Here is a 24,005-nt window from a genome sequence, read left to right on the forward strand (position 1 = left end):
ATTCGTCACATTTTTGGTACCCCTGTGTGTGCTTGTTTAAGGGAATAGGGACTCAGAAAACTTTCTGCAAAACTTTTAAGAAAACCGGCCAGCGATCTGCAACACATCAAAGGTGGGAGGGATTCTTTTGTCAGACATTCTCAGCTAACAAGAAGTGGCCAGTGATTTTGGTGCTGAATGTAGGCCTATGTGGTTGGATAGGTATATAGTGAGCTCGTAAATAATTTGGTATTTTTTATGGTATCTCTGGGATTAGGAACTCAGATAAACACTGCAAATCTTTAAGGTCTTGCTTGCAGCATGTAATGCATTAAAGAAAGCTTCCATTCATTGCATTTCAAGAAAGATTTTGTTGAAAGTAAGCTACGAAAGGGCAAAGAAAAAGACAGGAAATTTTTAGATTTTCACAAGATCAGCAGATATCTAAAAAAGCAGATCCACTGCAAAATCAGTAGCCCTGGCAACAATTTATATTACGGACAGGAATGGTCTGGATAATCTGTAAATCTGCCAATGACAATAGAGTGACTCAGTATTGCCAACATCTGAAAAAATATTCACATAATACACATCACAAAACAAACCAAAGTAGGCACTGATTCTTGACGTCATAACTAAAGTGATAAACATTAAACAAAAGAATATGAACACAAAAAATAGTTCCGTATCGTGTTCTGTAGTAGAACTGACCTCCAGGGACCCAACTTCACAATTCTAGAATATTGACAATTTTGTATGTTTGCAGAAGAAATTAATCTTGAATAATGTTATCGCTGATAATTTGAAAAGGTTAACTTAAAGTAGTCCTTATTTCAATACTTATGTTACATGTATTCTTAGAGTATTTAATGATTTATTTAATTCTTTTGGAAAGTTCAGTAAAATCGCCTACCGACCTACATCTCAGGTTTCGCCGTAGTAGCTGCAGCTGTGGTAGAAGTGCAAGGAGTGTGCGTGCCTCGTAGTGACTCATTGTGGTGTTGTCCACGAGATGAGGAAAGTGGCATGTACTGTACTGGCATATATTTCATAGCGCATGACATCTACAGTGCAACGAGTATTTGATAGTTGTCGACTTGTAATGATTGTTAAACGTAACGAATTTGTGGGATTTGAGATTATTTGAGTGTTTTTGGAATTGATCTAGTGAAGAATTTTTTGTGTGTTGGTATTATTTTTTCCCCTATTTGTCGTCTGCCACTTGGTTGTGATTTTAACAGTGAGGTGTGGTATGTCAAATATCGTAGAAGTTTGTTCGCGTTGTGGACAGTTTTATATCCTTATATTTTTTTAGTTTTGTATATAAAGAACTGCAGTTTTAATGAAGAAACACCATTCTTGTGTAATACGTAACGCTTACACAATACTGTGTAATTGGCTTGTTTTCAACCGAAATGGCAATGGGTATGATGTGCTGGTGTTGTCTATCACAGGAAGCAAGGGAAAATAAGAGAATTAGTGATGAGATCGATAGAATTCTACTGGAAGAAGAGAAGAATCTAAGAAAAGAATTTAAGCTTCTTTTGTTAGGTAATTATAAACTTAAAATCAAACTTAATATGACCATATACCCATATTCTTTTATTTGATATATTAAATACTAGGCTATTCATGGTAGTATTTCTTTACAATTTCGCTACCAAAGAAACGGATGTATTTATTTACGTATTTGGCTTCTAGTCGAATCATACGTACCGTAAACAAAAGACAAGTTGAGCTGCGACGCCAATGTCGCACCGGAATAAGGGCGGAAAATTGCTGTGAAAGTGGTGGCTGGCGAAGAAGCGGGATCGAATGTCTTGTAGCTGTGTAAGCTTTTTGGTTGGTACATAGAAAGCGAGTTTTCGTAAGATGGAGGTGACAGATTAGGCTTGGTTAGTTCAGGCTTTTGCTATGCTTTGCATATTATACGTATTTTGATCGGTAGGTGGATTTGGATAGACATCTGCCTTCCTTTGGTAGCCCAAATGTAAAGAATTACAGATGCAGAATTACTTTTCTGGTTTGTACCTTTGATTAAGCCCTAATCAGGTAGATTGCTTAATCTATTTTAGTATTTATAACTGTTGTGTTATGTGATTCGTTGTAGGTGCGGGAGAATCAGGAAAGTCGACTTTTGTTAAACAGATGAAGATAATTCATGGTACAGGTTTTCCAGAAAATGAAAGGAGAAACTTTGTCCAAGTGGTTCACCATAACTTATGTGTTGCTATGCAGACTGTGATCAAAGCAATGAGGAGGTTAAGAATCCCATATACCATTCCCTCCAATGAAGTAAGTTGAGTAATATATTGAACTAATCATACACAATGTACGTAAGTTTGAGCCAGCTTCCATATTTTCATGGTATAAAGTAGGATTACATAAGCCTTTCTTGATGTTATTGGTTTTTAAGTACGGCATTCTTAAGTTTTAAATCAATCATCCCCAAACTTGTTCAGTTTATGACACTTGTCGATCAAAAGAAATATGGGAAGCAGAACTATGTAACAACCACATTACTGTAACTTAGTATGTCCTAGCAATTTAAATATGGTGAAACATCGATATTTTTCCACACAACACACGAAAAAAAGCCCTTCTTAAATCATTGAAAATAATCTCAAAATTATAATACACCACTCTAGAAACATGATGTGATCACTGTGCAAGCTATTGTTCCGTATAGCCTAGTACACGGCACTCCATACTACAGATCACACAGCAGTCATGGTCTACTATTATAAGTAAAACAATAAACAATAGGTATCTCAGTGATAATAACCTAATAAAATACCAGATGAAACTAGTAAAATCTTAAATGTCAGCATAAATATTTGTTTAGGCCGTGTTTCCACCAGAAGAGTTGATATTATAGCCATTCATTCGAAGAAAAGCAAAGCTATTAGTTCTCGAGCCTACAGTTCATTTCGAAACAATTGACCAGACAAAGGAAGTTTACTTGAGAGAAAAGTATTTATGAATCATGTATTCCTGACTTGAGCATCTGTTACAGTGTAGCTCCAAAAAACTTGTCATTCATGGGACTACTTTTTATTAATAGGTGTAGTATATCCAAATTTAAATAGGTACGCATGTTAAAAACTTTTGGTATTGAACACCAGAATGTGGAAAAAATTATAGGCATCTTCAAAGATACCTTGAGCATTTTGAATTATCACCTCTATTTTAAAGCCTATTATTTTAACTTGATATACCGTACATTTTATTTGTTGTTGTTACATGCCGGTATATTGTTGTGTAGTTGCTTAACTGGAGAATTAGCTACGGTAGTTTTCTACCATGTCGTTACGGTTACGACCAAATAGAACTAAGTACACAATGTCACCAACATAAGGGCATGATGTTGGTCTGTGGATTCGTTAGGAGGAGAAATTTTCTCTCTCTCTCTCTCTCTCTATCTATCTCTATCTCTATCTATCTTCTTTGTTCTGGATGTTACTGATAGATAGCACAACTGTTAGTGACAAGGTTAGGTAGGGTTTGATGAGGAGATACATATATTAGTCTAAGATAGACACACAGACAGTAATAAGGCTTATTAATATTTTGAAATATATTTTCATTAGAATTATGTTGTTCCTCATCAATATTTTCAAATACCGGTATATTGATGTTAGCATTAGATACTGTTAAGTGTTCGCGTAGGCTTCCATGGCTGGTGTACATGGTGTGTGGATAAGCTTCAGGGCTTCTACTGTGTTGTCTTGGTGTTATTGGCTGACGTTTCGACTGCTGTGTTGTGGCCATCTTCAGAGCAGTTGTTGGATAAGGAAATAGTCTTCCAGTACTTATACATATAGTAGTCTCGGTGGGGGGGGGTACTTGCTGTGATAGGTCGTAGGTTCTCCTTCTGGCATCTGATTGGTCCTACATGGTCCAATCCGGTTGAGGTCTGTATGTATTCATACGAGAACCTACGACCTATCACAGCAAGTACTCCCCCCCATCGAGACTACCATATATATAAGTACTGGCAGACTATTTCCTTATCCAACAACTGCTTTGAAGATGGCCACAACACAGCGGTCGAAACGTCAGCCAATAACACCAAGACAACGCGGTAGAAGCCCTGAAGCTTATCCACACACCATTAGATACTGTTATTTTTCATAGTTTCTTTTTTTCTCCAGTTACACATCTTGCATATACAAAGATTAGGTTTGGTTAGTGTAGGTTTTTATTAACCAAATCTGCGCATGCACAGTTATTATCTCACAGTCAAATTGTTCCTGTTGTGAGCCACACGCGACAAAACCTGTTAATTTAAACATAAGTTTTCATTTCGTTCTCCATGTACTAATTTAAATTATATCATATTGTACTTAATAAATAATTTGTAACTTTAAACATGAACTGTTTCACGTACATATTACTCGTATTTAATACAAAAATGTTATATGACGAGGTATTTTCTCTAGACCAAAAATAAAATGAGAATGCGATCATAATTACATAGTTAACGCTTTGGCGAACATTAACTGCAAATTTACTTTCATTCATTTCAGTGGTATTCCTGAACCACATCTTTTTTTCCCTTTATTTTGTTGTGATAACCTACTGTAAGATCTTACTACATTTGCAATTTGGTCCTGGTAGGTCAATACAGCCACATTTGCAGGCTAGAAGAACACTGACTTTTCTGACTACACAAACGGAGTAACAATTGAATTGTGTAATTTAAAAAATATATTTCTTTAATATAGGTCTACAATTGATTGCATACTTTATTACATTTATCTTCATAACATAATAGATGAACAAATGGACACCGGTAACAACAAAGAAAATAGGTGTAATGCATAATATGAAATCTAGTGTGTAAAGAAATGCAAGAATAGAATAAATTACAATTAGGCCTACTTACTAAATAGAACAAATAAGTACATATATTCTATTGTAACATTTACATTTTAAACTCAAAATGCATACTTTTAAAACAGTAGTTGTTAATGCTTTTTAATAATTGAAGCATCGGCTGGAACAATGTTGTAAGTTAAAAAATTTTCATTCAGCGTGTTTCCATGTAATAATGTTGTATGTCATGTTACTTTACCTGTACTATACTCCTTGGCTTGCAACTGTCTATCAATGCAGTACGTGAAATTTGTCCACTCAAAAGTTTGCTACCCTATAACAACAACGTTGTACGTGTACACAGTTTTGCAGCTCCTGTAAATTTTACCAAATGTATATATAACGTTCTTCCAGCCGACGCTTCAATTACTCTAAGCAGATGCATTATTTCATTAATAAATCATTTTTAAGAAGATATGTTTTGCTCTTGATGATACCAACTGCAGTATCTGAGTAAATGAATGAATGAATCAACTAATGAATCAGTGAATGAATGAACCAATCAGTGAATCACTGAATCAGTTAATGAATCGATGGATGAATGGATGGATCGATTGATGATTGATTGTAGTGAGAGAAGAAGAATTAACAATTAAATAGTAGACCTACACGATAGTAATTCCATCCTTGGAAGGGCTCTTGGAACTCCTGGTTGGCTCAATATGGTCTGCCTTTGCCATCCACCCACAAAGAGTGAGAAACAATTCGAAATTCGTTAAAAAGAACCTGAAACACTCCACGAGATGGAAGAGCTTTGCATACTGACTACAATGCCCGGTGTTCAATAGCAATATATAATTTCTATTTTTCTTAACCAGTTGTGTACGACTCTAGTACATAAAAATATGTTTTCTTTTGTGGCAGTAACCATTATAATGATTATATATTATATAATATATTGAATTACATAAGATTGTAGAATAATATGAATTTAATAAATTTACACCTAAGTCTAGTCTAAATACGGCCCGTGTCTCACGTCCTGAGCCGAGAGTTCCCTAGTTCTTATAACCACACATCTTAGGTCTGCTCGGACTATCACGGCAGCTGCAGCGTGCGGCACGGCAGCATATTACATGTGCTGAAAACATTATCCTATGCCATTGCAGGGGTCTTTACTGTTTATAATACTGGAAACTCTAATCATGGTTATCACTATCGCTATTATCTCTGATGGCGATTTCTTAAAATGTATGTACACACTAGGCCACTCTTCGTTCAGTCTGCACAACTGCTGAATTACCATAGAGCAGCGTTTCTCAAAGTATATTCCGGGGTTTCGTGAGCCCTGTATGGTTTAAATTTTATTTTATATATATTTTTTTTACTTGGTTATTTAATGACATTGCATCAACTACTAGGTTACTTTGTATCGATGGGATTGATGTTAACGAAATTGTATTTGGCGAAATGAGGCCGGGGATTCACCAAAGATTACCTAACATTCGCCTTACGATTGGGGAAAACCTCGGAAAAAATCCAACCATGTAATCAGCCCAAGCGGGAACCCGCTCCCGAGTGCAACTCTGGATCGATAGATAAGCTCCTTAGCTGACTGGGCTGCTCAGGTGGCTATTTTATAGGTACTTAGTGGATACAATAAAAATATATAAATGTTACGAAAATATGAATCAATAATAACATGAAACCACCCATGATGATGATGATGATGGATGATGATGATGATGATGATAATCCAAGAATATGCGTAATAATAATAATAATAATAATAATAATAATAATAATAATCCAAGAATATGCGTAATAATAATATTCCAATAGTATGCGTAATAATAATAATAATAATAATAATAATAATATGTTTAATGAACATCTAAAACGAAAAATACCCATAATACTTACCATTTTCATCACCGGATTCTCTGCGTATGTGTTCACTAAAACAAAATATCGAAGTACAGTAGAAATGAGACTACAACTTTCTGCCATAAAACCAGATTGCAGGCTTAAAAAACAAATACATTCGTCCCACTGTACAGAATTATTGAGATACTAGCTTTCATTTGTCTGTTAATTATTAAATACTAATAAAATATCACAAGGATTCCGCAGTTACATTTTAGATTAAAAGGGGTTTTGCGGTGGAAAAAGTTTGAGAAAGACTGCCATAGAGGAAAGAGTTTACGGATGTGTACACATGACAAGTGACAACCGTGATCACGATTAGGTCGATATTCTCGAGTAGAGACTGTAGTGTACCACTGGTATTAGTTTTTAGTTACAGGAATTGTTGAGTAGGACATAATTTGTTTTGTGAGGGGATAGCCTATACATTTGCTTGTCCATGGCTGAGCTTGCTCCATAGCTGACGACAGCAATCCTGAAAAGGCCGATGTGTTGAACGTAGGGTAGTAGGCACATGCGGTTCCCAGGACCTCCCACTCTCCCGCTCTGCATTTTGCCCCGCAAAGAAATAGCTCAGGAAGTGAGACATGGACAGTACTACTTGTACAATTCATATAGGCCTATACCTAGTTAACTTAATGGGAACTTAGCAAGCTTAAATCTAAATTTAGTCTATACATTCTTACCATATGCTGTATATATTCAAGTTTAATTAATAAGAACTCGGCAAATCTACTAAATATACCCTACCGGTATATATTGTTTGACTTTCATTTTGAACTGAGATAATTTTGATATTGTTTGATATGCATTGCAGTGTAGTCGATAGAATTTCTATTTCGCAAACATCATTATATGGCTGAATAAAGAAGCATGTGTTTTTGAAAGCATATTTTTTCTGTCAGTTTAAGATGTAGTTTATATAATGTAACTCATAATAATTTAGAGCTTCTTGTTCTCATTAATATTAATGAAATTAATGGCGTTATTAAGCTGATGATTATTTGTAATGAAATAGCTGTTATAGAATAATAGTGTTCTACAATGCACAGATTGTTATATTGGAGTTGTGTAGTTTATTTTTATATTGTAAATGTAAATATGTTTTCTTTTCAGTTAGTTATTAGGTATCTGTTCTTGCTACAATCGAGTAATTGTATTTTTTCTTATTGATAATTAGGAGAAGGCGAGGTTATTTCTCGAAGAAGAGTTTAGTTATTTCTCAGCACCCACAAGTGAACACATACAGATCTGTAAGACACTGTGGGAGGACCCAGGTACTATAGAATGCTTCAGGCGACGGCAAGAGTTCTACATAACAGAATCAGCTTCGTAGTAAGTTTATTTCTACCAGCAATTTACTCATCAGCTTAACATCTTGCCAAGGCCAGCAATTGTTACTGACTTGGAACAGACCAAGTTTGTTGCTTGTATTTCAATCTCGTAAATTAACAGAATATACTTGTGACAGAGCTTTAGAAAATATATTTTTTATACTCTGTCTGTAAAGTGATTGCTTTAGAGACAGATAACAGTCCGTAAAGTGAACTATTACAGGAATCAATCCTATAAAGTCCTCATTACAACACTTTACAGATTGAATTTATCATAACTACGACAACACATTATTCAAGTGGTCGCATATTGATATCGGAAATACATTCTAATAAATAGAAGGTCATGGCATGCCAGTATGAATAAATATTGAAAATACGATTAAATTAAATTTAATACTAGTTTTAGAAACTACTGTACAGGCTGAGTATCAAAAAATATTGTATGTAACAAGTATGTGAAACCTTCAGTGGCCTCATATGAAATTACGGACTTGGCTTACATCTCATCCATAAACATCAGTGTTCGTCTGCTAAAGATACGTTTCACATACTAGTTACATAAATAACTATTTTGAATTTATTGTTGTATGTTTATATAATGTAATAGATTTACTTCTAATCAATTTTCAAAATAATATGATTGCTCTCTAGTATTAATAACATGTAGTGCAGATTTTTTCAGGAAAATATAGTAATAAATTCAGGTTATTAATTAATGAAGATAAACTACTCTAATTTATTTCTGATATTGAGATTTCAAATTATGTTTTATTTAATGACGCTTGCAACTGCCAAGATTATATCAGCGTCGCCCGTGTACCGGAATTTTGTCTTGCAGGATATTTCTGATATTAATAGTAGGTATATATACAGGGTGAACCGTAAGTAATGTCATTAATTTCAGGAGGGTTTTCTTTGAGATATTTCAGACAAAAATTTTTAATACAATTTTGTTCGTTTTTGCTTCCTTTTCGAGATAAAAATTGTTTTATGTGAAATATTTCAAAGTGTGTTTTGGGAAAGCCATTGATTTAATTCCCAATATGCTTAGTCAATTTAAGAGAGCAGCATGTTATAATAATAAATACTTGAAAGAATTTTATTTTTGTTCTTTATATGTGTAGAAATTAGATCAGAATAAATGTAACTTTTTGTTCTGCAAAAGAATTTTACTTACAGTTCGCTCTGTATACTTAAAATGATAAGTAAAGGGTTTGTAGATGAATTCCTTTAAGTCAGTTGCACTATTAAATATATGTACTTAAAATGATAGGAAAAGGATCATGGGAGTTGGAAATCTATTTTTTAATTTTACTTTATATAAAAAATACACAGTTCCACAGAATGACGTCTCAAATATCTCTTTTTCGTTCCTTCTTATCTCAGACATGTATGTTTTCATACATACATGTGTACAGAACACACATGCATGCACGCTTGCGCACACGCACACACATTAATATAAAATTTGTTTCCTAGGGCAGTGTCCAGTGTCACTATCTACAAAGAGTTATTTATTCTTTGAACATTTTATTGTGTTCACTAAGCATTCATAATATGTCAAGTGCTAGTGGTACCACAAAACAATTATGTTGTTGTTTTCTAATGCCAGGCGTTTGACAATAAAGTCATTTGACCTCTTGCACTCCAATATTTTTCAAAGATATTATCATGACCAGCCAATGAAGCACAGATTTTGAGGTGTTCCGATTCAATTTCTTGGTTGGAGTTGCACAATGGGCAGTTAGGGGACTGATATATTCCAATTCTATGCAGGTGTTTAGCCAAACAATCATGGCCTGTTACCAATCTAAATGCAGCTACAGACGGTTTTCGTGGTAAATCGGGAATTAACTGTGGATTTTGATGCAGAGAGTTCCATTTTTTCCCTTGGGATTGTGTTATCAAATTTTGTTTGTTGAAGTCTAAGTATGTAGATTTAATAAATCTCTTCACAGAGTAATACGTAGACTAAACAATTATTAGACTAGTTTTCATTGCTGGGTTTTTAACAACGTTCCAATCATATCTGCCCTTAACGAAGAGGATAGAATAATTTTGTTTATGCATGATGAATGTTGGAATGTTCGGGAATTTTGAGTGTATTTAATTGGTGGCATATTGTTGATAAGTTATTCTTAACTGGGTTTTCCATATTGCATGTCTGAAAGTACTGTACTAAATTGGAAGTAATTTCAAATGCTAATGATTAGGAGTAACGCAAGACATTGCAACACATTTCATATAATTTTTATTTTAGTTCTTCAACTACCTACAGAGTGCAAAAATTAGTACCTTCATGATTGATCCATAATACTTTTGTCTGAAAATTAATCTTGTAACGTATTGTAGAATTCATGCAGTGAAAACTATTATTGTGGCATATTGTATGTTGGGCATACATAACTTCATGAACAGAAAGTCGTATTTGGCGTTTGAAGGCCCTAGTATATGAAAATGCAGGGTCTTTGCTCAGCTGGCCTACATCCCTGCATAGCTCTGCTTTTCGGAAACTAGGAAAGTGGTTAACTGACCATCAGCATATAAGCTCTGGTACTGGGTGTAAACACGGAAGACACGAAGATTGCACGACGAAATTGAGAAAATAATTACCAAATAACTAAATGTAAATGAACTCACCTATTTACATGAATTTCTGAAACTGACCTCCTTTGTGTCTCAGGCATTCTTGACACCTTTGCAGGAAATTAGCATTAGCATGATGCAATTCGTCCTCGGAAATATGGCGAATTTCTCGTTCATTTGCATAGTTCAGCTCTTCCAAGATGTGAGGATTCAGAAGTAAACACTGTGCTCTTCAGTACTCCCAGAGCGTGAGACTGGGCAATTGAACTGGCCAAAGATTTCTGCCAATTATGTTGTTGTTGTTCAAATGGCTAGACATTTGGCAATGAAGCCATTAGTCCTCTTGCACCCCAGTATTTTTGAGTTATAGAAGCTTCTTTCTGAAGAGTTCTACATCTTCCTAAACATTCTAAGTTCATGGGTTCATTTGAATTGTATAACACACAAAAGGGAGATCCTGTCAATTATTCTGCCCCCAAAAACATCTTTCAGAGCATTTATGGATGTGAGTGCTGTGTGAGTAGTACCGGAGTCTTGGATCTCTCTCTTCATGTGTACGTTGCCGGAAGAAAGCAATAATATTAATTCCACATATCTTTCTGAATTTGTTGCTTCTGTGAAATAGATCAGTCCTTCTATTTGTCTTACCTCGCAAACTCCCACTTTGACATCATGTAGAGGAATTTTGTAAGCCAGACGTGGATTCTCCGAATTCCAAAATCTGTTATTTTGATAATTTACTTTACCACAAAGCATAAATCAGGCTTCATCAGAAAAGAATATTAACTGTGAGTAAAGTTCAAATTTTACTTTCGTTATGTAACAGAGACTGAAGTAAGAATGGCATTAAAATAAATCACCACTAAAGATGAAGGAATAGATAAAATAAGCATTAAATGACTGCAGAAAGTTCTAGAGATAATATTGCCAACTGTGACCCATATATTTAACGCTTCACTCATGACTTCCGCTTACCCATCCCTATTGAAAAAAGCCTTTACCTGTCCACTTCCCAAGATTGACTGCTTTATATCCAAATGATTACAGACCTATCGGCATCCTCCCTGCTTTATTGAAAGTTCTGGAACGTATTGTTCACAAACCGAGCACAACTTTCTTGACGATTATCAATCAGGATTTAGAACTGGACACAGCACGACTACAGCATTGTTAAATGTCAATTAGGATATTCGCGAGGCATCTGATTCAAATAAAAACTCACTTTATTGACGCTAATTGACTTTAGTAAGGTTTTTGAAACAGTTGATACAGACCTACTAATACACAAATTAAGATTTCTTAACCTCTCTGAAATTGTTGTCTCTTGGTTTGACGATGTGTTAGAGCAGGCAGTTCTTCATCTGAATGCTTAGTTATGAAGTCTGGAGTCCCGCAGGGATCTTGTCTAGGGCCTTAAACTCTTTATGATTTACATCAATGACATTACGAAAACAATAAAGTACTGTAAATATCGCATATATGCTGACGACTATCCACTTCCACCCCAACGAAATGAATAACGCGATAAGTAGAATGAATGATGATTTGAACTAAATTTGAATTAAGGTTAAACCCAGAAAATTTTGTCTGTTTAATGGGACATCAACGTCTGCTTGAAACACTTAAGGGGAGAGGATGGTATTTTTTTAAACTTTTTTCCTATTTGTTGTAAAATATTAATTTTTTGTATGTAGAGAGCTCATAGCTGTGACAACTCAACCAAATAAAAATATTTTGAAAAAAAAAAAATTATTTGGGGGCCCAAATTTGAAAATAAAAATACCCAATGCAGGATTGTACTAAAACCGATGTATCTAAACCGTTTTTAAAGATAGATTCAAACAGTTTTTTGCAATGTATTTGCAAAAGCATGTTCTACAAATTGTCTGTAACAGAATTTTGATATTAGTCCCTACGTTTGTAAAATAGACAATTAAAATTTAATAACAATTTTCTGATTTCCTTTCTTGCAAACAAACGTACGTATTTTTAAAATGAAATCAATTAACAAAATTCTGTTACAGAGAAAAGTTTCCTAATAGTCTAAAGAATGTGTGTTCTAAATTACATGCATGTATCTTTAATAGTTCAGAAATTATATCCATTTTTGTCTGGCAATGTAGCAAAAAAAAAATGAAGTTACTGGAAACCGATAAAAGTGGGCATGTGATTTAAAAATCCATAGCGCAGGAAGTGTAAAAATGACGTTTCATCATCCGATAAGGACATAAATACCCACAAAATGTTATGCAATGCATTTCACACATATCAAAGGGTATTTTAAAGAAAAAAAAATTTTTTTTGAAAACTTAATTTACCGGAAACAACAATAAAAGTGGGCAAGTGATTTAAAAATCCATAACGCTGGAAGTTTAAAAATGGCGACTCAACATCCGATAAGGGCACAAATACCCACAAAATGTTATGCTATGCATTCCACACATATCACAGAGTATTTTAAAGAATTTTTTTTTAATTTACTCATTTTTCACCAAAAAATACCATCCTCTCCCCTTAACCACAATAATCTACCACACATAAAGCTAAATGGTAAATCAATAAAGTATTCTGAAACCGTTAAGAATATTGGTTTCTTTATGGACAGCGATCTAAATTGGAATAGTCGGGTAACATACATATATAAGAAAATATTCCCGTTGCAGTTACTTAAACTGTTCAGCAATAACAGTGAAATATTGACTCATACACACACACACACACACACACACACACACACACAGTTGACGGTCATCATGATTTGAGAAGAAAATAATGGCAGCCTTGAACATATTATTTTACCATTATTTAGCTTTCCTAATGATTTTACCATTATTTAGCTTTTCTCATGAGCTAAGAGATTTTTTTTTCACATGGTAATTCTACTATATGAGGTTAATTCCTTTATCTTTTAGTCTGATGTTAGTTGCATATAATCCCCCTGAATAACTCCCATGATCTTGGCTTCTTGGCTTGATCTCAGCCATCAGTACTTTGGTCTGAAAACCACTCATGACAACTGTATTTCAAAGGTACTCATATTCCTTCTTGTATAACTAATCTGTCCTTGTACTACAAGCTAGAAGTTTGTGATTCGATTGCAGTGGAGTTATTCTCCGTTGATATAATACTTAGGGTGGCACCATGACTCGGATTCACTCATCCTCTAACAGAAATGAGTACTAGGTGCATTTCTCTTTGGGAGTAAAGGTGACAAGCATGTAAGACTGACATCAATACTGCTACTAATGGCAATTGTAAACGTGGAAGTTTTAACCTCCCTCTACCTTGTAGTAGGGATAACCTTTACCTTACTTTCATTGATAGCTTCAGGCAGGAAGAGTGTGGTTTCTACCTGATCAAATGTATGTCAGGATTTCTAAATATTACCATATAAACTCAGGCAGTTCTTTAATGAATTATCAAAATACAGTGTGATTATTACTATTTAATACGAGAAAAATTCGTACCGGCACTGGGAATCGAACCCAGGACCTCTCAGCTCTGCGTGCTGAGTGCTCTTTGCAACTGAGCTATGCCGGGACACGATCCACAGCGCCGGCCGAACCCCTCTCATAATGCTTTTTACAGCCTTACTACCTGCATTTAAGACGATACATGTCATGTATGCAGGAGCGCATATTTAAATGACTTTATGGCCATATTCAACATCAGTTTGTGACAACTGCTAACAGTTAATACATCACATATTCATTTGTATGAGGTCTCGCCCACCTCATTGAATATTACACTACTACTGTGAAGTAGCCAATATGTATTATTACTATTTAATACGAGAAAAATTCGGGTTCGGCCAGCGCCGGCGCCGTGGATCGTGTCCCGGCATAGCTCAGTTGGAAAGAGCGCTCAGCGCACAGAGTTGAGAGGTCCTGGGTTCGATTCCCAGTGCTGGTACGAATTTTTCTCGTATTAAATAGTAATAATACATATTGGCTACTTCATAGTAGTCGTGTAATATTCAATGAGGTGGGCGAGACCTCATACAAATGAATATGTGATGTACAGTGTGAGTAGTTCCTTATTGTTCATTGCCAACAGCTTCCATGTGGCCATTAGTGCAAGCCATACTCCTGAGATTATTAACTGTAATGGACCCTGTAAATAGAGCAAGCATAAGATGCAACATTGATACTTAACATGGATATTGCTGAAAATGCTGTTCATTTGCGTGGTCACATTCTTGCTACTTTAAAAAATTGTTCACAGACAGAAGTTCATCACTTGAAGTTGGTGCTTAGGCTGGTGGTATACTGCTTCGGACATTCTGTCTCGCACTGTTCGATGTGATCGTGATTACACGCAATCTTATGAGGCTGCATGTAATCGCCGTCATATCGAATGGTCTGAGACCAAACTGTCCTTCCGAGACAGAATGTCCGATGCAGTATGCTACCGGCCTTATATCCCTATGAATGTTATGGGAATTGCTTTTGCAAATATTGTCCTTTAAGTTTCCCCACAAATTACAAGTAAATCTGGGCAACACAGCGAATAAGCAGTGGCAGAATCTTTTTGGAAGATAGCATGTCGATGTCTGTAATTAGTCAAGTGTTCGAAAAATGGATTTATTATTTGTATCTTTCAAAGTTACTTTTGTCATTACAGAAAAGGAACCCTCTATGAGCACCTTCTTACTTCTCTATTGTATTGTATTGTATTTATTAACATTCCATGGTATTCATACATTGGCTTTACAGCTAGAATATGGGACAAGTCAAAAAACTTAATACTATTATAAAGTCTTAATTTATAGTCACAGTCTAGATGAAATATATACAGACGAGATTTACAATATAGTCTACTAGTACAACACAAAGTTTTAGTATTAATTTCATGAAGTGTTATTGAATGTCATGAATTCACCTACAGAATAGAAGGTGTGAGAAATTAGGTACTTCTTTAATTTGGCCCTAAATAATCTTATCTTTTGAGTTTTATTTTTGTATCGATAGGGAGGCTATTAACAATTTTACTGCCATATAACGCATTCCTTTTTGATAGCACGATAGACTTGCCGATGGAGTATGAAAGTCATTTTTTTGACGTGTATTTATGCTATGAACTGTTGAATTAGTTTTCACGATTACATACGACGAAAATTATTAATGAAAAGATATACTGACAAGCCATGGGCATTATTTGTAGTTTTTTGAAAATAGTCCTACATGATTCCCTAGATTTGGCACCTACCATTATTCTAATTACTCTCTATGCGGTTTTTTTTACCTACTTGTGTGCTCTAATTTGTTGTTAGGGTCTCATCATTACTTAAATGTACACTTTAACTTAGGAGAGTCCACACTTGTGGAGTAACGGTCAGCATGTCTGGCTGCGAAACCAGGTGGCCCGGGTTCGAATCCCGGTCGGGGCAAGTTACCTGGTTGAGGTTTTTTCCAGGGTTTTCCCTCAACCCAATACGAGCAAATGCTGGGTAACTTTCGATGCTGGACCCCGGACTCATTTCACCGGCATTATCACCTTCATATCATTCAGACGCTAAATAACCTAGATGTTGATACAGCATCGTAAAATAACCCAATAAAAAAAAAACTTAGGAGATGTAATACAGTGCAGTAACATCTCAATACACACTACAAAATCATAGACTCTAGTTTGGTAGTATGGCTCTACCTGTCTGCCACAAGCGAACTGTTGGCAAGGAAATATCGCACTTCATAACTGTTTTTTTGTAGTTGAATATGAATGAGGAATTTAAACTTTGTTTAGTCGAGCTTTAATTTGTAATATGTACATGCGTACTCACACACACACATACACATACAAACATTAAAATAAGATAACTGTATGATTTTAAGATTGAGTGAATAACAATATTGATTCTTCCTTTTGGTCACGACTTCAGAACTAATTTTGTAGCTGGAGTAGTGTTAAAGTTATGTATTTGCTTGCAGCTATCTTCCGAAGATAGATCTTGTGACAACCCCTGGCTACCTTCCTACGGAGCAGGATATACTGTATGCGAGGGTACCAACTTCTGGTATTAATGAGTACAGTTTTCACTTGGAAAAGGTTCTTTTTAGGTACGGTAGGTTACTGGGTGTTAAATGGAGTGTATAATCTATTGATTGTTAACTGAAGATTGCTTGTGTTTGCTTTATCATGCTTTTCGCTCTGGATGGAAAGGAGTTCTAACACCGAGCTTTTCTGTGTATGTATACATATCATCTCTTTGCTTATGGTTCGTTTCTAATTATTGTGATGCAGCTATTTCCAAGTTAATTGTGAGTTCTTTGAATATTATATATATGTCAACTTATATAAACAATCAGTATTTGCAAATGAGGAATGAGCTAGGTGCAGGTTAAATCAGCCCTCTTCACTTTAGTCCCAAGGGACCCATTGTGCGTATCTAATTTTTGTACATTGGAAGTTAAAATTTGATTAAGGAGGCCTGGAATCTTAGTTAACTTTAGAATCTTAAATCTGTTTTGATAGAATTTTCTTCCTCATATTTATGATGCAAACAATTCTTACCTTTTGAAGCTTGATGATTTACATTCCTGCACTATATGACACATGGTCTATTCTTCTAATCCACACTGACTATTCTTGGATTTTCTATTGTGATGTGATGTGATATTTAAGGTCATCAAAACATATGCAAGTAATGATGGACATTCACATTTCGTATGCAAGTACTCACCATAAGTGTAATTTAATTAACATAATGACCTCAAGCATATACCTGTTACTGTGGTACCATCGCATTTCTGTATTTAGGTACCGGTACCATACTTGTTTTAACTATAGTTAGGGTTGTGATTTTTTGGTACTAACAATATACACGAAATGTGTTAAAAATGTAATTTTATGCATGGAAAATCCAAATCCCATAATGAAAGTACAAAATTAGGTAAAATATATCCGCGAATTTTCGCGAAATCGATAGAAATCCACGAAATTACTTGATAATCACTATATTTTCAACAAAAAATAGGTGATACTTAAGGTCATCAAAACATATGCAAGTAATGATGGACATTCACATTTCCGTATGCAAGTACTCACCATAAGTGTAATGTAATTAACATAATGACCTCAAGCATATACCTGTTACTGTGGTACCATCGCATTTCTGTATTTAGGTACCGGTACCATACTTGTTTTAACTATAGTTAGGGTTGTGATTTTTTGGTACTAACAATATATACGAAATGTGTTAAAAATGTAATTTTATGCATGGAAAATCCAAATCCCATAATGAAAGTACAAAATTAGGTAAAATATATCCGCGAATTTTCGCGAAATCGATAGAAATCCACGAAATTATTTGATAATCACTATATTTTCAACAAAAAATAGGTTTTATGGAGAAGTTGCATGAAAACTGAGTCTTTCTTCCAAATAAAAGGAGAAATTTTTTTCGTTATAAAATATGCATGAACATTTCTATATATTTCATCATTGAGCAATACATATGTGTGACATCTGGCAACAATGTACACACAGTTTCAGGTACTACTTCCAGGGAGCAGCATAAGAAAACAATGGTTATTTCTCTTTCCTGCAGAAACTGCCTTCCTGAGATCAAGAAGGCAGTGCTGTCACCTCCTCACAGTTGAGTGAAATTGAATTATGAATTTAATTAATGATGCAAACCATTTTCTGTTAGACTTCAATAATAATTTTTTAAAAATTATTTTATTTTTCTTTAAATTTCTTTAGGGTGCGAAATATGCGCGAAATTGCATGTTGTTTTATGAAATATTCACCAAAATTAAACAATTTTAATCACCGAAATCAGAGTAAAATGATTACCATAAAATCACACTCCTAACTATAACTTAACTGTTATACATGTCCCATCATTAGTAAAACTGCATTATAATAATAAAATTATATCCGATATTCCATCAGCATCTGCACAATCGTATTAACACACACTAAGTCTTAACCATTATTTATTTTGCAAATCGATAGTACCAAATTACATCATAATCAGTTTTACAGTTCCTTGACATGTATCTCACTCCACAGTATCTTTCACACACTTTTTTTTACAGACTTTTGACTCTCGTGAACAACTACTGATTGACTTCTTGACTACAAAAATAAATTGTCACTGACCTTACCCTATTTATTAAATCAGCCTTAAAGCCATCGAATTATGTCCTTTCACATAGTGAGCACACCACCATATTAATATTAATATTCATATACTTGATACCATTATTCAATCATTACATTTGATTGAACCCACCTCCTAATAAACTGTTTCAGTCTCCTCTTTTACCAATTTCAGCTTACTTATCACACTTTAAATATTTGTTATTATCTTAATACTTCTTAGACATTGATAATATTATAACCTGTCATCATTCAATAACCTCCCCATTCTTTGTAAAGCATTCCTAATAATCCGGATAATTAACAACATTATCTTATTCATATTACGTCTTTGATACTATTACAATTTTTCTCACACTATTACTTTTTAAGCAAAATATATTGTTCAATTCTTTCATAAAATAACTTCTCCTAAGTGATACCTGCTCTACTAAACCAGGTCCTATTGAAGGAACTGGGTTCTGGTAACTTCTCTTTGGTGTCAAATTAGATTCTGTCCTCAAGATTTCTGGTAGTTCGTTTTCTTCTGCTATCCATAAAATCAGTATGTAGCAGCCATTCGTTATCAACCTCTAGCAACTGCTGCTTACTTGCTGATTTATTCACATTCTTCCTACATATGCTGGGCTGATGGTGTGAGCATCTCTCATCATAATCTGCTGATTCCTTTGTATTCTTCCCTCCTTTTCTGTTTCTCTGCTCTGAACTGAAGTCATCACCTTGTGTCTTCTCTGACACTCTTCTCTTTAGTATCGAGTTATTATTTAATAATCTAAATCATAGCTATTATCATTAATTTTCAGTTTGTCAAATTCTAACACATCCCCTTTTCCTGACTTTTTCAAATAAGGGATAGCAACTTTCTCTTCCTCTTTGTTTCCCAGCTATAATCCTACTCAGTCCATATTTTAAATCCTCTTAGATTCTTTCTATGCTTTAAAATTAATTCTTTGGCAGCTACACTTACATATTAGTCATATGCTGCCCCTTCTTGTCTTATATGCATCTTCACTATGACTAGCATCTATATTCAAATCAAATTTCTCAATGCACATTTGGCAGAAGATAGAATTATAAATTTCTAATCTCTATTCCTCTTCTTCTTCCAGGTCAAAGGTAATTAGATTTTTTCTCCTTTGTTATAACCAGGTTAAAGATCCTCAGTTTTAACTTACTATTATTTTGTTGAAGACTTTGAAGATTCTTAGAAATTCACTTGATGTATCAAATGGGGGAACCAAATCATTGAGTGTCTGATTAATTTCGTTAATTCGATGGTATTTGGGTAAAGGGAGATAAGTCATAAAAATGAGTTTTGAGAGAAATGGATATTAAACTTCGGAACCTTATTGAAAATATTTTTCTACACAAATAAAAAACACGTCAAATGCTAGTATTATTTTGCTTTTTGCATACCTACTTGTAGAATTTAACTTATGTATTCACCTGGGGAATAAAACTCTATTTGCACAAAAATTACTTCACCCGAGCACCATTGAATTTCGTTCCTTAACTCTTGAGTTTCCATTATAACGTCCAGTTCTTTCATGTAGTTTCTAATTTTATTTTCATGTGCAAGACCTGCATAGTCATGTAAATTATTTTTATTATTTTATTATGTCTCAGATTGACATGAATTAACTAGGCGTGTGCGTACTCTCCCCATCACTAATTTCTTCACTTTGGAGCACAGAAATTTTTCCAGTTGTATTCTTTGTCAGGCAGTCGGCTCTCTCGTTAACTATCTCAATAGTATCCAGATGAGTGTCACTTTTTTTATTTAATGTCCAATGAAATGGTAACTGCAGTTACGATTTTTACTTTGTTCCTCGACATAATAACCACTTTTGAAATTTTTTAATCTTCAAATTGTAGTAAAAAATTATGCATAGCTATATCCCATTTCTACTTATACACCGTGTCTCGCTTAGAGTGATCGAGAAATACATGCTCACCATTTAAAATCAGATGAAGATATTGTTTTGATTTACATCTGACAAGATGCAGAAACTGTCTAAGTTTATGCACCAATGGTTTAAAAACAGTTGCATGTTCATGCACATGCGCACTAATGTTTATCATGGAAACAAGCCTGGCGCCATTCACTAGAACATTCTGTCATTGGACCATTCTCCTTCATCGAGGCGACACTCAAAGGGAATGTGTATCTGGACATGTGCAGAACTTTTTTTGTTGATCAACTCCTCCAGGATCGGTTTTTCAGCAACAAGGAGAACCCTTGTCTGGCTACCTAGGTTACCCGACTTGACGCCCATTGACCTCTTTTTAGGGCTTTATGACGAATGTTATGTACCGACGTGATACAGTTGACACTTTGGAAAACTGAGACAACACATTATAAATGCAGCTGCACTAATCACTCCACAAATGTTATGGAACACTTGGCAGAAGGTTGAGTAGCTTTTAGATGTCCTCAGGATAGCTCGAGGCGCACACATCGAGTTGCACTGACCATTCTCCGAAACTCGGAGAGTTTTTACATCAAGTTGTACAAAAAGTTACGTTGTAAAACCATTATTTATACTTTAAATTAGCACTTTTTTCTCGATCCCTCTAAGCGGGACATAGTGTATAATAAAATTATTGTGTGACTGAGTCATTTCTTTTGTGTATTTATTGACACCATTGTTAAATATGGAATTCATAGTGAAAGTTTCCTGAGAAAATATTTACTTTGTATTATCATAGCAAGAACATGTTGGCCACATAATGAAACAACTGACTTAGCTCTTAGTATGTTGCAAGCATGTTGCTTAGATGTGTTGCTTATAGAAATGCCTGGCCAGTGTCTGACATTTATTATTCTCTTCTTGAAAAAAATCTTTCTGCTTGTCAGTAAAATGTTAATGAATAAATTTATTTATTTTAGAGTTTCGTACTGTGTGGTTACTCCAGTTGTAGTAATTAATATGTTGGATAGTTCTGAACTATGTAAAGCTGGATTTAGATAGGCAGCGGAATTACAATTTTTTGTTATTTGTTTTAGTATTCCCTTTCATATTTAAAAATGTTTTGTGTGGTATTTTTTTATGATGTAAAACAGCGTGGTCCAACCCCTGGTTCTTCAAAGCATTTAGGAAATTTAAATTTATAACGTCGACTTCTTTGTAATTGAACTAATTCCTATTACTACTACTACTACTAAAAAAATGCTTTTATTTCAAAATTTTACATCGTGGATTATGACAGTATTATTAATATATTTTTGTATAATAGTCATCTCTAGCAATTTCATTAATATTTCAAGTTGCTTTATAATACAGAGTGGAAATAGAGAGATGGTGGTGTATTATTCTGTTTATAAGCTGAGTAAATTTGATAGTTTGTACGGTTACTAGTAGTTATTGGAAGCTAGCTGTTGTTAGGTAGGTATTCTAGTGAAAACTTTACTCAAAAATACACATGACTTAAGTATGATAGTGTGTTTTTTATGCTTTTAAAATTTAAACATTGAAAAAAAAAAGAGTCAAATTGCCGAATAAAAAAGAATGTTTCAATCTAAATGGGAAGAAAGTTATTTTTTACTGAATGGGAAAGGAAACCACAATACCTTATTTTCTCGTAAGTCTGTCAAGTTTCTACAAAGTTAAGAAGATATTATTTGACTCTTATAAAGCAAGATACGATCATTTTCAAGGTGCGACAGTGATTTTTATATTGGGTTTGAAATCGAAGCCACTGAAAGAGAAGAGTGAATATCTTTCTTAAATCAGCATCATAGAATGAAGTGGAAAAAGTGTTACGTACAATTCATACAATGCAATGCAATCAAAATGGCAACAATTTTTGGTGGCAATAAGATGAGTAAAAATTTCGGAACTGTTTCTCATTTTCTTCAGACCTTAAGCATAAGAGTAAGCAAGATGGTCGATCACGCTACTAGCAATTTATTTGGCTTCTATAACAAATGAAAGTGAACATTAGAACATTACTCAGGAGAGTACAGATATTGATGATATGTAAGTGTATAATAGGCTGTTTGTCGGAAAGTTAATAATGACCTCATATTTCAAGACTGGATTATTTAAGCTGCAACCTTTAAATATAGTACGAAATGTGTAAACATATTCAAGGCAATAAGCTGTTTATGAATTCGGAGTTTTCAGAAATGTTAGAATTGCCTGTAGTGGTGATGAAACAATGGTCAGTCATAAGATGGGCTTAAAGAGACACTTAAAGGAGCTAAGAGTTAATTGTAAATTCTTGCATGTACATCAGGAAGCAGTTTGTGTATTGGAGGAGGAAATCATATTTGAAGGCTTGTAAGCATAATCAGAATTATTTGATCGAGGTAAAAATTTTAAGCATGGAACATTTATTTCATTCTTAAACTAAATTAATTCGGAATATTCATATACTCTAAGTTCTGTAATCCATTTTTTGAATGCAGGGAAATATCTGTAGCATTTTTTCGGCCTAAGAAAATAAATGTTTATATTTCTTAATAATGAGAAACTGGGAAAAGAATTCCAAAGTTAGCTGCAAGATGTAGAGTCCATATGTTCACTTGCATTCCTCACTGATATGACACATGCCACTGAACACATTGAACTTGAAATTGCCAGGCAGAAAACACAACTTTTTCCAGCTATTTGGACATACAGAATGATTCCGCAAGAAACGTAAGCTGCTTGAAGATAATTTGGGTTAAAATAATACTACACATTTCCATTGTGTCAAAAACTGAAAGTAGAAGAACAAAAAGAACATTCCACGGAATTCAATGTGATACCTAAAGTTTCTGAGTAATTCTAACGAAGGTTTTGTGATTTCTTTGAATCCTAAACTAAATCTTTTCAGCAGATTTATGGGCACTGAAATGAAGTGGCAATCCCCACACCTTCAGAGGAAGTTGTGTGAACGTAAATTGTATTCATTATTCATAACACTTATATCCAGAATAATTTTGAGGATGTTGTCAGGAAAGCAATATCCTAAACTAAGTCATTATTATCTTAATATGTTGTGTTCATTTGGCAGTCACTACTTATGTGTGCAAGATGACTTTTTTTTCCAGTTTGAAATTAATCAAAAACGAGAAGTAACCTTGACAGTCTGATTGTAGAATAATGCACAACACTTTCTACGTTAGAACTGCAAATTTATCTTGAAGCATTTGTTTCAGAAAAACAGCATCAGTCATCGTAATCTGTATACTATATGGTTGATTTCTGATATTACGGAAATATATTACAAATATTAATATTTCATGATTGTATATTTGTAATAATT

At 34.3% G+C, this 24,005-nt stretch overlaps 1 protein-coding gene across 1 annotated transcript in view; it reads left to right on the forward strand.

Moving 5' to 3' along the window:
• Positions 1-652: 652 nt before the first annotated feature.
• The window catches only part of LOC138703280 (guanine nucleotide-binding protein subunit alpha-14-like), a 47,728-nt gene continuing 24,375 nt past the window's right edge, over positions 653-24,005 (forward strand). The window contains exons 1-4 of the mRNA XM_069831031.1: positions 653-1,530; positions 2,090-2,274; positions 7,904-8,058; positions 16,577-16,705. Of these exons, the coding sequence (XP_069687132.1) occupies positions 1,395-1,530; positions 2,090-2,274; positions 7,904-8,058; positions 16,577-16,705 (605 nt within the window). The 5' untranslated portion in view covers positions 653-1,394. The remainder of the gene's footprint in view (positions 1,531-2,089; positions 2,275-7,903; positions 8,059-16,576; positions 16,706-24,005) is intronic.

Source organism: Periplaneta americana, chromosome 1 (genome assembly GCF_040183065.1).
Source record: "Periplaneta americana isolate PAMFEO1 chromosome 1, P.americana_PAMFEO1_priV1, whole genome shotgun sequence".
Classification (NCBI taxonomy): domain Eukaryota; kingdom Metazoa; phylum Arthropoda; class Insecta; order Blattodea; family Blattidae; genus Periplaneta; species Periplaneta americana.